At 36.0% G+C, this 17,462-nt stretch overlaps 1 protein-coding gene across 1 annotated transcript; it reads left to right on the top strand.

Annotated features, from left to right (window-relative positions):
• The first annotated feature begins 150 nt into the window (after positions 1-150).
• LOC144449432 (GPI-anchor transamidase component PIGS-like) lies at positions 151-14,590 on the top strand. Its single transcript, XM_078139964.1, has 14 exons — positions 151-181; positions 1,381-1,523; positions 1,920-2,022; positions 2,874-2,978; positions 3,786-3,929; positions 4,214-4,323; positions 5,015-5,135; positions 5,499-5,675; positions 6,048-6,137; positions 10,750-10,925; positions 11,354-11,410; positions 11,938-12,066; positions 12,466-12,626; positions 13,993-14,590. Exons 1-14 carry the CDS (start codon positions 151-153, stop codon positions 14,105-14,107), a joined length of 1,662 nt encoding a protein of 553 aa, XP_077996090.1. The 3' UTR covers positions 14,108-14,590.
• Positions 14,591-17,462: the final 2,872 nt, after the last annotated feature.

Genomic DNA, 17,462 nt, shown 5'->3' with positions numbered 1-17,462 from the left:
CAAGAGAACCTCAAATGCCTGGCTCGAGCTTGTTTGCGGTGTCACCCTAGCCTACTTAATACTTGTACACACTGCGAACAACATCGTCCAGTTTTAATCTCACGGGGTCTTAAATTGTAGGTCAGGTGTTAAAGGTCAAAGGCTGTAGTGATGGCGGCGATGGATGAACAAGAAAAAGAAGGTTGGTGTCTCTGCATGTAAACTACAGATGCTTCTGAATTCAAATCAAAAGTCAGCCATTGATTTATTTTTCGCAATCAACTGCTCTTTCAATTTTCCCATTGCTTTACTTCACTCGGCCGAAAATATTCGTGCGCAATCGCGATGTCTTCTTTTTAGGATCCCCGGCTAACCATGGAAAAGCAAAATGCATGTACTACTAATAGTACTATATTAGTACTACTACTATAGTATTAGTACTACTGCCGAAAAACAAGACTAGGTTGCCCAATATAAAATTAGGCCTCAACTACTGCTCCAAGTCGATAACTAGTATTGACTGAAAACACAAATTAGCTCCCAACTGCTACATAGAGTCCGGGTATACTTTACTCTGTATTTTTTCATTCTCAAAATTTGTTGTTATTCCTCGAGCTCAATAACTTACACAGAGATATGACGTAGGCCGGCAAAAACAACTGTACTACAGTACTCCACAATTACTAGCCGGATACTTTTTTGTGGAATTGTTTATTTCAACCATTAAATATTCATAATTGGGCCAATTCATGGGTTTCCCTAATAGGTATTACCAGCTATTTTGCCAGTTTTATCAGCTACATTTAAATTAGCTACATACCTGAATATATGCGATATGATGGACGTAGACCATATTAATAACAGCTAAAACACTTCCAAACAGTTATGAAAACCCAGTTTACAGCTCACTGTAATTAATATAAGGCAAAAATAAAAGATATATTTGTTTACGATATTAAACATGACTTCAGAAATTAGGGTAGGTATGTCGTTATTTTATTTTTATTTTACATTTTATTTTTGTTAATTACTCAACCCAAAGACAAGATAGTTGTTGGTTACAATACTTATATTACAGTTTATGAGGTGTAAAAGAAGTAAATGAAGACAATTATGTGATTCAGAAGTAGACAAACACAATATGCAGACTGTGTTGTTATAGATTGAAATGACATTGTTTCTCTCTGGAATGTGTTTTTTGAAAAAATAACCAAAGATACTTTTGAACGAAAATTTACAGGGGAAATGGAAGTAAATTGTCATAAGTTTACATTTTTGCATGTTAAAAGATGTTCAAGGTCAATGTCGTGGCTTAAAAAACTAGGGTCGGTCAGGTTATCGGAAACACACTATTTTTTTTTTAATTGATCTTATATGTTTGTATGTCCCTGTCATCTACAGAGCAATCCCGAGTACAAGCCTATGCAGCTTTAAGTATAGCATTTGTGTGTTTATTTATTGGTATACCTGTATGGTGGAGAACAACAACAACATACAGAGCTACTCTGCCTTATGGTCATATAACAGACCTTGAAAACTTACAGGTAAGTCATTCAACTGTATATGTGTGTCATATTGTCTTCTTATTTCTCAAAACACCTTGTAAGATAACTTATATTTTTGTAACTGTTCTCGCTTTCTTGTTCTTTTTCTCCAGACATCTTGTAAGATTCCTTTAACCTTTCGTGTTTACTTTCCAGATATCTTGTAAGATTCTTGTTCTCGTTTTCTTTCTTCTTTCTCCAGACATCTTGTAAGATTCCTGTAACCGTTCTTGTTTGTTTTTTTCTCTCCAGGCATCTTGTAAGATTCCTGTAACCGTTCTTGTTTGTTTTTTTCTCCAGACATCTTGTAAGATTCCTGTAACCGTTCTTGTTTGTTTTTTTCTCCAGACATCTTGTAAGATTCCTGTAACCGTTCTTGTTTGTTTTTTTCTCCAGACATCTTGTAAGATTCCTGTAACAGTAGTACTTGTTGGTGACAGTACAACACAAAGTCATGTGAATCTTCTAGAGGCACATTTAGACTACTCACTTGTGTCAGGTATGAAAATAACAAACAAAGATTTTAAACAAAACTAATTTGGAATCATATAATATGAATTGTGCATTCAAAATCAAATCCTACACTTTCAATAGTGGGAGGGACTCACATCCGGTCTTTGAAGGGTTAACACTGAAACATCAACCGATTTTAATTGTATTCAACCGAGGACTTGTTTTGATCCAATTTTGCCCTTTGTTGGACCTTGTTCTGAATCATCAACCAGTTTTAATTGTATTCAACCGAGGACTTGCTTTGATCCAATTTTGCCCTTGACCTTGTTCTGTTTTTCTTTTTGATAAGTTGGTCTTTGCTACAAGTGATTTCACAACTGAACTGAAGAAAAATGGTTATACAGTCTCATCCTAGCTTACTTTGCTTAGTTGAAGTATTTACAGGATAGTGGATGAAACATTCATGATTAGTCTCTATGGGATATTTATAAGTCAACTGTGACCATCCATACATTTGCCAGAATGAACAGAGACAAGTTGTCTGTGTTTCCTTGATTTTCGAATTTTTCAGAGATACATGTTCGTCTGTTTAGATTTGAATGCATCCATGTGAATACTTCGCAAATTCAAATAAACTATGACAGATTACACAATCATGTTCAAAGTAGAATTACAGTAAAATGTACATGACTATACATTTATTTGTTGACAGCCATAACGAATCCAATATGGTCACCACTGATTGCAATGTTACCTTGAAGCATTCAACCAGAAGCAGAACTGATGAAGGCTGATAGTTACGAGTAACAAAGCGTAGGAGCTTGCCAAAATGTGACTCATACGAAAAATTTATATATGCTATTATTTGACATGGTTGATGATTTGTTTTGTTAACAGACTATAGTGGACGCTACTCTAAGTTATCTGTACACTATGATTTTGAAGTCAGAGATGCAAACAAAAGAGAAAAAGATGTATTTCAAATCAAATCAACATTGAGAGGTGAGAATTTGAATATTGGATACTACAGTGGCAAACAAGGTTTTGACTAACTAAGATAGACACAAACTAAAGCTGTTGTTGTTGTATGTGGTAGATTACACAAGTGGGTGATAACAGTGCCTAGCACCTCTGTTATGTGGATATAATCACCACGTAATCAAGACAGTGTGTGGCCACTCTAGAAAAACTAGCTATCAGAAATGCCAGCCTACTGAGAGTATAATTTGACCAATAGTTTATATCAACATATCACAACAAAAGTTTTAGTTTGTGTCTATCTCAGTAAGCTTGGTTCCACTATTGTAACAAAAGGTTAGTTTGTGCCTATCTTAGTAAGCCAATAGCTTGGTTTCCACTGTTGTAACAAAAGGTTAGTTTGTGCCTATCTTAGTAAGCAGAAACCTTGCTTGCCACTGTCATATTGTGAATTCTACACTTGATGAAAAAAAATCGGCTATACTTCATGATATAAAGTGACTTTTTGTCAACTAGGATGATATTTTTGCCCTCCCTATTAAAAATTTTACAAACTTACTCCAAAAATTGGTTAACTGTGACCCACTGTATGTATTTTATTCATTAAAAAAAACAAAATGAAAGGTTTCAACAAACTCAACTAAAAAGGTTCCAAAACTTCTGACTATCTGACTATCTTTGTCCCTAGAGCATCACCATGTCAGCCATATAAAATGCAATTCCTGTTGTTTGTGATTACATGTATCAGGAATTTGTGTGAGTTTTCATTGACAACCTCCTTCCAGTCTGCTTTGCCTCAAACCCTAGTTTGTTTTGTTTTGATTTCAACAGATTTAGACTCGGATATCAAAAGTCTTGATCAAGGATCTACAGTTGGGTCTATACTTGTCTATATAGTTTCAAATCGTGACCACTTATTTACTTCGTCTAAGGTTTATGTGGGAAAACATAGACATGCGTTTGTCTCTGGTGAAGGTAGGTAACTTTACTGATATTCAGTTGTAGAATGAACTTTGGGATGAAGCATTTCTCTTCATGTAGAAATATTACTGTATAATAAATTACAATGATGGTAGATCACCTTTGAGCTATGTCAGAACCCAGCCAAGCACAGCGGCCTGGGTGGCAAGACAGTGCTAGCACAGTTCATTCCCTTTAGTTGGTAAAACACTACATTAGTTTACAAGAATCAACAATCGTTTGAAAACAAACTGTGATCTTTCTCTTAAACTTACGAACCAATTCTTTCTTTGTTTCAGATTTGAGAGCAGCAGCACTGCTGACTAGCCAGGTGGTGAAAGAACAGTTTGTACATGAAGCTCTGTTAGCTAAAACTCATGGTACAGCTACTGGTGTTAAACATACAGATGTAAGTATATGATATTATTGATCAATGAAAGCAAAAAAAAAAAAGAGAATTGAACGGAAAGTGTTGTCGCATAATAAGATGTAACCCATAAACTCGCAGACAAGGATTGTCTGTGAAGAATTGTAGGGAATACATGCACGATATTCCTGAGACTTGAGATATTAGTTCAGTATTTGGAATGCTTTCATTTTTAATGAAATGTGTCATTGATTGATAGTTGGGAGGGTAAGAGGGGAATGAAAATACACTGTCTTAATTCACTTGAAATTCAGACAGTATAGTGACCCTCAGAATGCATTTATATATACTGCCCTCTTGTGGGCAATTTGACATCTTTCAATACAAAAATAACATTAATGAAGAGAATAGTTTTAGGTCATGTGGAATAGAGTATACAGGGCAAGTCTTTCTTTCTGTCTGTCTCACTGTCTGTCTGTCTGTCTGTCTGTCTGTCTGGCTGGCTGGCTGGCTGGCTGGCTGGCTGGCTGGCTGTCTGTCTGTCTGTCTGTCTGGCTACCATTTATGGTGAGGATTAGCATGTCAACAGCAATGGGGAGTGAAAGTGTGACTATTACCAAAGTTATCACATGATTCATTTCAGATTTGAAATATATCAGCGAACATTTTCATTAACACATTTTTTGTAAACATAATGTACAGTAATGTTTTTTTTTTAAATTTTAACTTACAGGCTGACGTTGAGAGTATGAGGTCATTAAGGTCAACACCAGGGTATGAATTAACGTTTACATTACTAAACCCTAATCCTGAATTAGTGATCGCTAGCTGGGATATTGCTGATGGTATTAAAAGTAAGTCTATATAATTGCATTGTTTATATTTCTTGAAATATGACTAATGAAATACTATAACTAATGCATTTTACTCAAACGAAGTGAGCTTCATGCAAAGACAAATAAGGTAAAGGCAAACAGGGTAATGGATACAAAGACAACAGAGGGTGCCTCTGATGGACTTTGACACAACGCTTATATCAGTCTGATGTGATGCATGTTTTTGTTTTGTTTTGTCAAATTTTTACAGGGATGCATGGTGTCTGTAATGTACCTGGTAGTCCTTATTCAATAGATCACAGACAGACACATGCAACAATTGTGTTACAATTTATATCAATTAACCTCGTTAACTAATCCCGTATGTCTATTTTCTACTAGGTTTTCTAGACCCATTCCTGAAGCAACTGTCAGAGTTTGCAGAATTCACCGTAAATTCCCAAGTTCTATATTACATGCAATTGGCAGTGAGTCCTGTCAGAGATGAAAACACAGACAGATTTGTACTGAAATCTGATGTACTACCACATTTAATCAACCCAGTGGAAGCTAAGCTAGGTAACTATATCACAATCAATTGACCATATATAACCCTGCTACAAAACCAAATACCCAGTGTTTACTGTATTATTATATAGACTTCCTAGTAGTAACCAAAGTTTTACAAGGTTGAAGTGGCCATATGGATGAGAATTAGGTATTTATATTGGATTTTTAAATTTGATAAAACAACCTTGTGATGACAATGTGAGACACCATTTACTAAGTCCAAAGTCGTGTACAATAATAGCAGAAGAAGGTTGAGTGATTCAGCTGAAATATACTTTAGTAAATTATTTATGCTCCGAGTTCAGAGCTACTACAAGCCAATCTTTGCCCCAAACTGTGCAGTTGTGCTACAATGCCATCAATGCTATTTTTTGTTTTCAGGTTCCCATGTTTCTACCAATCCAACATTGAATTTCTTGGTGTATGTACCGACTAGATATCACTCCCCATTGTATATACTAAATGAGAAAGGTAACTATACACTTTATCTCAATCTTGTCTGTATGTTTGGTTGTAAAGTAGGGTTAAGAATTTGTAATTCAAATATACAAAAGAAAAGTGCCATCATCAGTGTCATCACGATTATCATCATCATCATCATCATCATCATCATCATCATCATCATCATCATCATCATCATCATCACCACCGTCGCCATCGCTGTCGCCATCGTCGTCGTCGTCATCATCGTCATCATCTTTTCAATGGGACATTTATTCGTATTTGCCCTATTTACAGTGAAGTGTTAAAATATTTACAATTATACAGTTCAGCAAAGTACGAATCTTGTCAATGTACAAATACACTATTTACATGTTTTCATTATTCATAACGTACGTAGTTTATATATGGGTTCAAAATAGATGTTGTTGGGGTTACTGTGACATGTTTAAGTTAAGTAAATCAGTGCTAAAATTCTAAATGTAATTGTCCATTTGATACGCTGCAGATGGCGTTGTTGATGCTCCAAGTTGAGTTGAATATCGTTAATTGTTCCTTAAGTTTGTAATGTTCAAATTCAATCAGTAGTCTGGTGCGAATTCGTGTTTTGAATATTTCTAGTGGGTCAATGGGTGTTACGTCGTTGGTTTTATTTCTTCTGGCAAGATGGATCGATAGCTTCGCTGTAGATGTGATGTGGACGAATAGAAGAAGGGCATTTTTGCTGATAAAGGTGCTGTTTTTCTTGGGTGGGTTTATGAAGAACCATGACGCTGGTGTAGTTTGATTGTCGTTGGTAAGATGTGATGAGATTGTAGTTATAAAGTCTAGAAGCTGTTGAATATGTAAGCAATCCAGGAAAATGTGAGATAGGGAATCTTGTTCTTCACAAAGTGGGCAGTTTGAGTCTGGTCGGAAGCCCGCGTTGTGCAAGAATGTACCAGTTGTGTATGCACCGTGCATGATACGCCATTGTAGGTCTCCCTCTCTTTGTATTGTTGGTGGGTAATAGCAAGCTTTGAAATTGGGTTTTATGGAATCTGGTAGACTGAGGATATCTCTCCATACGGTATCTAATCTGGTCGGTAGCTTTAATGCGTGTTGTGCCAAGATCAGGTATTTATAAATGGCACCTTTTTCCAGTTTATACAGTGCCAGGTTGAGTTCCGGTGAATGATGGAGTTCAATTGAATACTGTGTATTTACAACATTTACATGTAGGGAGTCTTCCAAGTGGTTGTGAATTATTGTTTTCAGTTTGATTGGTATTGCCTGTTGAACAGTTTTGATTGTGAGATTTAAGATGCGTTCGGATCTAATGTTTACAGTGTCCTTGAGGTCGTGTGAGGTTAGCCAACGTTTTTCTTCTGTATTGATGAGGTCTTTTATTGTTGTAATGCCTGCGTCTATGAAGTGGGTCAATGAGAATGGCGACGAACGTAATGGGTGTAGTATAAGTGGGTTATAGAACAGCGGCTCGTTTAGAATATCTGAAAAGGTTTCTGGTTCTCCTTTTCGGATCTTGTCTATTGCGTTTCAACAATGTAGCAATTCGATATAGAATTTTGGTATACGTGTTTTGTTAAGAGTTACGCCGGTTGTGAGGAATAGTTGCTTTTTGTAGTGTAGGTTGCCAACTTTGTTGAGGAAGTAGTCCATGAATGAAAAGCATGGGTGAAGATGATCGTGGTAGAGGTATCGTTGGATGTGTCCGAGGCGTAGTGAGGTTAGGCGGGTTGAAAGGTGGGTAAGTCCTTGTCCGCCCTTGGAAAGTGGTAAGCACATTGTTTCGATCGGAATCCAGTGACGACCTTGCCAGACAAAGCGTAAGAACTGAGTTTGAATATATGAAACAGTGTCTTTACTTGGAGTAGTGCAGTTAAGTCTGTGGAGAAGTTTGGATGAGATGATCTGGTTTATGATGAGCACTCTTTTCTGGTATGACATGCATGGGGCATACGCCGACCATTTCTTAATTTTACTTTCTGTGATGTCGATTAGATCGGTCCAGTTCTTTTGATTATATTGTTCGCTGTTTCCTAGGTATACACCTAGAAGTTTAAGTCCATTTGGGTTCCACTTTATTCCAAGTGGGTTATCAATTCGTTGGCGCCAGTTCCCTACCCACAGTCCTTCAGATTTTTCATAGTTTACTTTGGCATTAGAGGCCTTTTCGTATTCGGAGAGACATGTTTTTAATCTGTGGAAGTCTTCGTCTTTGGTTTGCAAGATTTCAACGTCATCCGCGTAGGCTGACAGATATGAAGTGTGATTTGGAATGACGGGTATTGATAGTCCTGTGATACCGCTTGCGTTTCTTATTTTGTGTAGGAGTGGTTCGAGGGCAATTATGTAGAGTTGTCCTGAGAGAGAGCATCCTTGTCTAATTCCCCGTTTAATGTTTAAAGGGGCTGTTAGTGTACTGTTGATGCGAATGAGAGATTGAATGTCTGTATATATGACTTTGATGAAATTTGTGAAACGAGGTCCAAATCCGAATGATTCAAGTGTTTTTTGCAGGTAGCCGTGGTGGACGCGATCGAATGCCTTTTCTTGGTCAAGGGCGAGGATTCCAAGCGAGGTATTGTTTTCGTTGGCAAGAGAAATGCTGTCTCGAAGTAAATGGATGTTGTCGAAGATCAGTCGACCTGGAATGCCACAAGTTTGGTCTTTGTGTATGATTGTTGAGATGACTGAACGGAGTCGTAGTGAGAGTGTTTTTACAAGAATTTTATAATCACTGCATAACAGGCTTATGGGTCTCCAGTTTTTAACTCTGGTATTGTCCCCCTTTTTTGGATGCAGACTTATAATGGCTCTACGGCATGAAAGTGGCAGTTGGCCGTTTTTGAGTGATTTGGTGAGTACAGAGTGCACGTCTTTTCCTATTAGCGACCAGAATGTTTTGTAGAATTCGTTTGGTAATCCATCTATTCCTGGGGAACGATCTGTTGAGAGTAAAGTAACTGCATGGGTGAATTCTGCAAAAGTTATTTCGCTATCCAGATACTCGCGATCTTCTTCGTTTATTTGTGGTAAATCATTGAGAATTGTGTTCTGTGATGTTAGGTCGACTGGTTCGGGTGTATATAGTTCCTGGTAGAAATTGTAAATAATGTCACGGATTTCTTTTGGATCTTCAGTGATTGTATTGTCGTTACGTTTGAGGTGTACAATTGGTCTAGTTTTTCCTCTTTCTCGTTCAAGGGCAAACATGAATTTGTTAGAAACTTGACTGTCATTGAGAATTGTATGCCGGGCCCGGACAGCTGCTCCTCGACTTTCGTAATTGACAAGTTCAATCAGCACTTTTTTCTTTTCATTATATTCATTGATTAGGCTATTGTCATTATGCAATCTTTGTTCAAGGTGTTGTGTATCACGTTCCAGCTGAGCTATTTTCTGTTTATGTACATTGCGTTTTGATATGCAATATTGTTGAGTCAGCAATTTTATTTTCAGTTTTCCAATTTCCCACCAGGTGAGTATATCCTTATAGTTGACCTTTTCCTTTTGCCAGTTCACCCAGAAATACGTAATGATTTCATGGTACTGTTCATGTGTTAGGATTTCGGTATTGAGACACCAGAGTGGGCTTCGTTTGTTTATTTGTTTCTGTGATATTGTCACTTTTACAAGAGAGTGGTCGGAGAAGGCGAGTGTAGAGTTCTGGATAGAGACTGTTTTGATTCGGGTTTTCATCCACTTGTTTATATAGATCCGATCTAATCGTGCTTTTGATTCATTTTTGTGCCAAGTGTAGTTTCGATCGTTTCCATGGTAGTAACGCCAACTGTCAATAAGTTTGTATTTATTTACGATGTTACTGAGGGCACGGACTGTATGGCGGTCTGAATCTGCGCAATGAAGTCTATCGAGTTCTGGCTTGAGGGTGCAGTTGAAATCGCCTCCTAGAATAATTAGATCTTCATTTAGACTTGATAATACTGTGTTAAGGCGAGCAAAGCAATGTAATCGTTCTTTGGCGTTTGTATGAGCATATACGTTTATTATATTGATAACTGTATCGTTGACTTTGACATGGATGTGTAGTAGGTGGCCTGGGATAATTTCTGTTTTTTTGATAATGTCTATTTTTGTGTTCGGATGAAATAGAATTGCGACGCCTCCACTGTTGTTGGTGCCATGGGATAGAAAACATTTTCCACGCCATACTAGGGGCCAGGTGGTTTCTTCATTTACACTGGTGTGCGTTTCTTGCAAAAGGTAGAAATCTGCTTGATTGGACTGTTTCAAGTGTTCGAATATTTTGTATCGTTTCATTGAGTCGCGACATCCACGTGTATTTAGTGTCACACACATCATCGTCATCATCATCATCATCGTCATCATCATCATCATCATATTTGCTATTATAGAAAATTCTCTAAACCACTCGATCCAATTTATGTGCAATATTTATAAACAGTCTTTAATACAGAAAAATAAGGCTGTACAAAATGGCAAAACAACACCAAAAATCAAACAATGTTGAGAAGGTGTGTCATCCAAACAAATAAAGAAATGAAAATAACAATTGTTTTCATCACTGAAATACCACTATGTATATATACATGAAGTGAAGTACATTTGTATGTGTGCAAGTCAAAACAGACTCAAAAATTTGAATTTGTGTTAACAGGTGAGTCTGTAAATAGTAATGCATTTCTAAGTCCACGATGGGGTGGTATTATGATCTACAACTCAGCACAACCTGAAGGCAATGTAACCTTACCAGAATTAGTGGAGGTTGATATCAAAGAAGTGATGGAAGTCTTTCTGTCCCAGCTACGACTTCTCGTTGGTGTACCAAAACAGGTATGTAGATTTAGGATATCAAGGAGGAGAGGCAAGGTAGGCTGGGGCCATCTTATTGGCTGATAGAAATATCATCGTAGTAGTCATGTCTGACCCTTTGTCACCCTTTTGATGACAGAGTTCCACATCTGCCTATCTTGAGCAGAGCAGTAGGTTAATTTGGAGACATGTCTGTCTCGTCTTTAATTTGATTGGTCCATCGTAGTTTCTGACTACTACATCTACAGCTGCCCTCCACGTGACCTTGAACAGTAATCTTTTCAACAGTGAGTCCTCTTTTTGAAATATAGATATAGAAATGTTCAATTTTCTAGAACATACTGGTATGTTTAATGATCACCTTGATCTCACAATGAGAAAGTTATGTCTTTGAGTATAAATAATACCGAATCCTCTAACTATGGCTGTATTTTATTTGATTTATACAGAGAGCAGATTCACCATTCACTGTATCTCTACCTGATAACACAGGTATTACTGATTGGGTAGGTAATGCTAAAGCAATACTAAATAACAGTTTTAGAAGAATGCCGATTACGATTGTCTCCTGTGTAGATTTTACCGTTTTACAAAGACAAGACTGATTTCAAAAGGAACAATGAATGGTGTGTGTGTGTGGTGGGAGGGGGAAGGCGGTTTATGTATATATCCCAGTCTGTGTGGGGGTGTTTGTGTGCATATGTCCCTCAGTCACTATTAGAAAACAAAACGATACATACAGTCTGTATGGTTTTTTTTGCATCCAACTCAGAAAGTCAATATTTGGAGGTCAAAGGTCATTAAGCATCTTCTACAATCAGAAGCAAATAACGTCCTGAAAATAAAATAAAATCGCAAAAATTTAAGAAGAGTTATGCACTAATAATTTGATATTTTTCCAAACATCTATTTCCAAAATATTTGTAAATTTCCAAAATGACAAAACATACTGAAATAATTGTGATCAGTAAAATCTGTAAGAACACTGACAAAAATTAAACATTCATAACAGTAATTTTACTTTTGTTAACAGGAATTTGATTCCCTTATAAGGTCTCGAACGATAGAGAATGTTGCTACGGCAACATCTACTCTTGCATCATTGTCACAGTTACTGGGTCAGATTAGCAATATGGTAATTAGAGATGCCATTGCTGAACAAGTAAGTGCTGTTTCATGTTCTACTTATACCCTGTACATATGCAATCAATATATCATATTTCAGTTTTTGGAAAAAACAAAAGATTGTATAGTTTGGCCACTAGGGGTGCTATTCGATAGGAGATATTGAGCAAGGTCAAGATAAAAACGGTTTACAATCCTAAGAATGTCCATGCCACTGGCACTGTACTACACTGGCTCTCATAGTAGACAAGAGCTTGTGCAGTCACAGTGTCAGTGATATGGATATGCTAACTAACACAGTGTTTTATTGTGAACTCTCCCATTGGCTAGAAGTGTTGACCAGAAACTTTCAGTACTGTAGCGTACTTTGGAAGTAATCTATAATCTATAAGTAGTCTTTCACTTGTCAAACTGTGTTCTGTATGTTATACACTAGGTCTATACTGCTGTAGAAGCTATACAGATGACACATAGCTATCTCAAAGACAGCAATCTATACAGAGCCTTTCACTCGTCAAAGAGAGCCATACAGGCATCGGAAAAAGCATTCTTTGATCCGTCATTATTGGAGCTACTGTACTTTCCAGAGGATCAAAAGTAAGTGGTCATAATATCAAGTAACATGTTCAAGTCGATTTGATTCCTTTTAAATCTTATTTGCCGATCAACTAAATTGATGAAATGTACGCACTCTCTTTTGTCTTTTGTGGGATAACCACAGGTGTGAAATTATTGACGTTGTTGAGAAATCTCAGAGAATTCAATAACTGTTCTCAGGAAATCTAAATAATTGATGCAAGCTAATGGAACAAAAGAACCTTCATTTAGTTGGACATGTTTTAGAAATGCATAACTTGTGTTTAAAGTATTTATAGAAAGAAATCGACGGAAAACAAGTGCTAGTCTAAAATCAGAGTTCATAAACAATAATCACCTGTACGTCACGTATACATACATAAAACTTCTATGCACATATTTCATAATGTAAAAAGGTATTAGCATTATCATAAATGAAAGATTTTTATAAAACAATTCATTTTATGGGTTGATAATTTCGCAAATGGCTTTTTTCTCTCTCCCAAATTAAACATCTTGAGATATATTCCTCTTTGAAGTGAATAATAATATTCAATACATTAAAATACATGGCCTGTAATTATATATAATGCCATGAAATGAGTATGATTCCTTGGACTAAAACAAATTCGAGCTGGAGGTAAGAATTTGTAGTCCTTGGGAATCATATGAGGAGCATTATGACATGAAACTAACATTGATTTCGTGAGATTATATATTTATCATATAATTCATAATTAATACAATCTATATATTTTTTCTAAAATTTTGGATCAAGTTTTATAAATACTAACATTTCATCACACTAAATTCTTCATCGCGTATAAAAAAATTGCGTCCAACTGCTATGTAATTTACGTAATCACATGACCTGTCGCAAGGTCAAGCTTACAATCTACCAAAATTAGCAGTTGTAAACTTGAGATGTACATGTATTATCAAATGTAGTTTTAAAATGTAAGTAAACCTTGTATGAATATAACATTGGTTTTATCATTTTGATTACATTCGTTTTAATATTCGTTCTGGGAAATTCTAGAGCTCTGAGCTTGACGGAAGTAAGCTGCTACATACACAAACCGTCATTGATCATCGACATGATTTTGAGATAGAATTAAATATGAATAAAAGTACCTCTGCATATCAGACTCATAATATGAGCATTTACCAGTTTTGAAATTACATAATTTATTATGATAATCTGATTGTAGCATAAAATGGCAAGAACAGTTGAGGGAAAAAAGTTTGGTAGAATAGGGGTGATTCAAGGTTTTGATCTGTCCTATTTGACGTCACACAGGTGAAGATTTGTACATGTTTAATAATATAGAGTATTTCGCTTGTAAGGTATTTGAGCTGAAAACTATTGTATATTTGTATTTTTCAGATTCGCTATTTATATACCATTATTCCTACCAATTAGTATACCAGTACTGATCACCCTAGTCAAAGCCATTAAATGGGTTAAAGCGCAGAGAAAGAAGAAGACGAAGAAAGACTGAAATAGTAGAACTATTTTCTAGTATTATAATTTAAAATTTAGCATTTCTATGTACTAGTATATCTTTTTTTTATGGAATTCATTGTAAGATTTGTCTTGTTTCATGTCCTGTATCATGTCTTCTTTGCCTGGCATACTTGTACTAACTACTCAGTATGTGTTACATTTGTAAAGCATAGCCTCTGGAATACATAGCTTGGAGTGTCCTTATCATCCCTCCCGTTAAGACTGAAGGCTCACTGTAGAATTGTGTGTGGAAACCAAAGTAAAGAATCTCGCCTACTGTTGCTAACAGATATCTGATATTATGTAAATATATTGCTGGTATAGGCCTATATTACTTAATCTCATATTTATGTCGTCAAATATATACATCACACATTTCTGGAAGCTATCTGCCATCTTATCTGATTTTGACCACACACACCATGTCCAGTATTGGATGTGAACATTGCAGGATGTAACTGTCAATGAACTGAGTGATCTGATTGGGTGCAACAACATTTTGTTGCAGAATGGCAATCACACAGATAGCCTCCAGTTTTTTTTTGTGGCAAGAGATGATATCATCCACAATAACTGATCTTTTAGTCCAGAGTTACAGCACAGCAATCATCCATATCCGACTCATACATGTGCCTTGGGGTTTCACAGTACAAAAACCTATTCTATAACTAACGACACAAAACTTTATTTCTGAGCATAAATATACATGATTTACAAAAGCCCCCCCCCCCCCCACCCCTCAATGAACTTGAGCATCATTAAAATCACCAATATGTACCACAGACAAGTAAGAAACTTGTGTTTGTATGTACACGTACGCTTAAAAAAAATTGACTGACCAACTCATCACTTTTAATTAAGGTGTTAGGATAAGAAACATAGAATTAGCTATGGATGCACTGATTGATACTGTCAAGCATAATTTAAAATTCAGAGAGAACAGATAACTTTGTTCTCCTCATTGTTGTAAAACCATGTGACCTTTTTGTGGCAGCAGTACTTCTTCTGCAGTAATAAATACAATGCTCTGATTAATGAAAAATGTTCACAGCCAGGCAATAGGTAAACAGCAGACACTTGTAAGACATTTGTAGTGTATTCATGCAATAGGAATAAATAAAGAATTTTACTATGCAATCATAATCAAATTAATTGAAATGTTTCCTGAAAAGTGTTGTAAATTTCAAATTGAAGTGGAATTTCGTTTTTTTAATAAAATGTAGGAAAATGTCAACAAAGTAAAATTGTTGTTTCTTTTGAAGAGCCTTTTCAATTGGCCCTTTTCTAAAGTCTCTCCCCTCCCTCCCCCATATATATATAGTTTTAATTCAAAAGAATAAGAATGTAATAAGTTGTTACTCAGAGCATGGATGTATTAGTGAGAGAGTTTCATGCTTCGAGTGATCATCAGATGATTAAATTGGGATTGTCAAGGTGGATACACTTATTGTTTGTATGTATACATTGCGTAACAAGATGGTTGGACTAAACTATTCCTTTACGGGGGTTTACTTCTATAGTTGGCGAGCAAGTATTTGCCTTCATGGCGACATTTCGAGACGAGCTCGGATTTTTTGTTGAGTAGCATACTCTTTTCAGCATTGATTATACAAAGTTTCTCAGTTAAACAGAGGTTACAACGTTTTGTCTCACTTGTATAAGCAGCTGCTTGGGTGATGATATCCCACTTGATATAATATGGCTGGTTCCTTTCCTTCAAGTTTGGAATTTGATATATATATATATATCCCTCCCTCCCTCCCTCACTCACTCACTCTTCTCTATGCAGTCACTTTGATATCACAACAATATCAAACAAGAACACAAGACAGCAATAAAGAGAACTGTGTTTATTACATTGCATTGTCGACAAATACATGTGTAATGACATACATCCACAATATCTCTCCAAAGGAACTTGAAAAGACTATGTTGCAATATTAAATAGGCATCAACATATTAAGATATTGATATTACAGCTGTACATTATTAATAAATCATTCGCAGTGGGTATGCTTGATTACTAATGACAATTAAATTACCTACCTTGGCCTTGGGTAGGAGAAGAAATTATTAGAATTTCAATTAATATCAAATTAAAAATATAGTTTATGATAAACATGTCAAGGCCACATGTAAGAAACCGTGACCGAAAACATTGTATGATAAGAAGGCGAACAGTACATCAAACTACAATTTTGACAAAGTAATTTCAAGGTAAAATAGAAAATCCACTTCCACTTTATGAAAATAAATATTAAGTCGTTGAGGGCGCCATACCCACAGGTACAGTCCGGGGAGTCCTCAACACTCCAAGTGGTCAAATGAATTTACTTATTTCGGACGTAAAATCCTGTAATCATTCTAATATACACGTATTATGATAAATGATCATAGTTATCATTTCAAGCTGGCAGTAAATTCGATGACAAAACAACTCTGTTTTGCAAAAAATAATTAATAACTCCGTCCTTAATGATAAATGTACAAAATTGGAAATTGGAAATTAACTGGAAATTCTATGGCAATTACATTTATATTTTAATCAGGTTTACAGATAAATAAGAGATTATATACCGATTGGGAATTAGCATATCAAATAAATTGTTTACTGGTTCTAAGTGTACATGTTCAGTATGCCAGTGTGACTTTCTATCTCGAAGCTTTGGTCGGTAATACCTTGTGACAGGTGGTCAGATACCAGGTTGCGTTTGTCATGGTTGTGGTACATCATAGATCCTCCACCCATTGGTGGAGGGTCTTTGGGTACATCAAATAAAGTACTGACTGGTTCTAAGGGTTCAATATAGTGACTTTCTCTCTAAGCTTTGGGTCGGTAATACCTTGTGACGGGTGGTCAGATACTAGCTGGTTTCGTTTATCATTGGGGAGAGACAAGATGTAGTAGAAAACAAATACAAAACGTACATCATAATTTTTCAAAATGGAGAATATTTAGACAACCGTTACTTACAAGTAGAATTACAATAATACTGCAAAATTACGGGTGAAGGTGTGTAAACGCCGTTAAAATACACTCTGAGGGTATGGATGTTGGAATCATGGTAAACGATGCTTTGCTATTTTGATGAAACCTTTGTTTATAGTATCATAATTGAGTTACATGCAATAACACTTTACAGAAACTGAAAAACAGTAAATGTATTATATAATACAGATATTTTAAATATTTCAATGTAAAGATATAATAACGTCACCGTAATATAGTAAACCCTACACAGTCTTGAATCATCTGTGGGTAAACCTATTTGCGTAACAGTACACATAGTATGACGCAATATATCCAATCAAATTTATTATTGGGTCCGCACCCAAATAATCATCCCCCC

The sequence above is a fragment of the Glandiceps talaboti genome, chromosome 18 (genome assembly GCF_964340395.1).
Source record: "Glandiceps talaboti chromosome 18, keGlaTala1.1, whole genome shotgun sequence".
NCBI classification, from domain to species: domain Eukaryota; kingdom Metazoa; phylum Hemichordata; class Enteropneusta; family Spengelidae; genus Glandiceps; species Glandiceps talaboti.
This window is presented reverse-complemented; position numbering and strand designations above follow the sequence as displayed.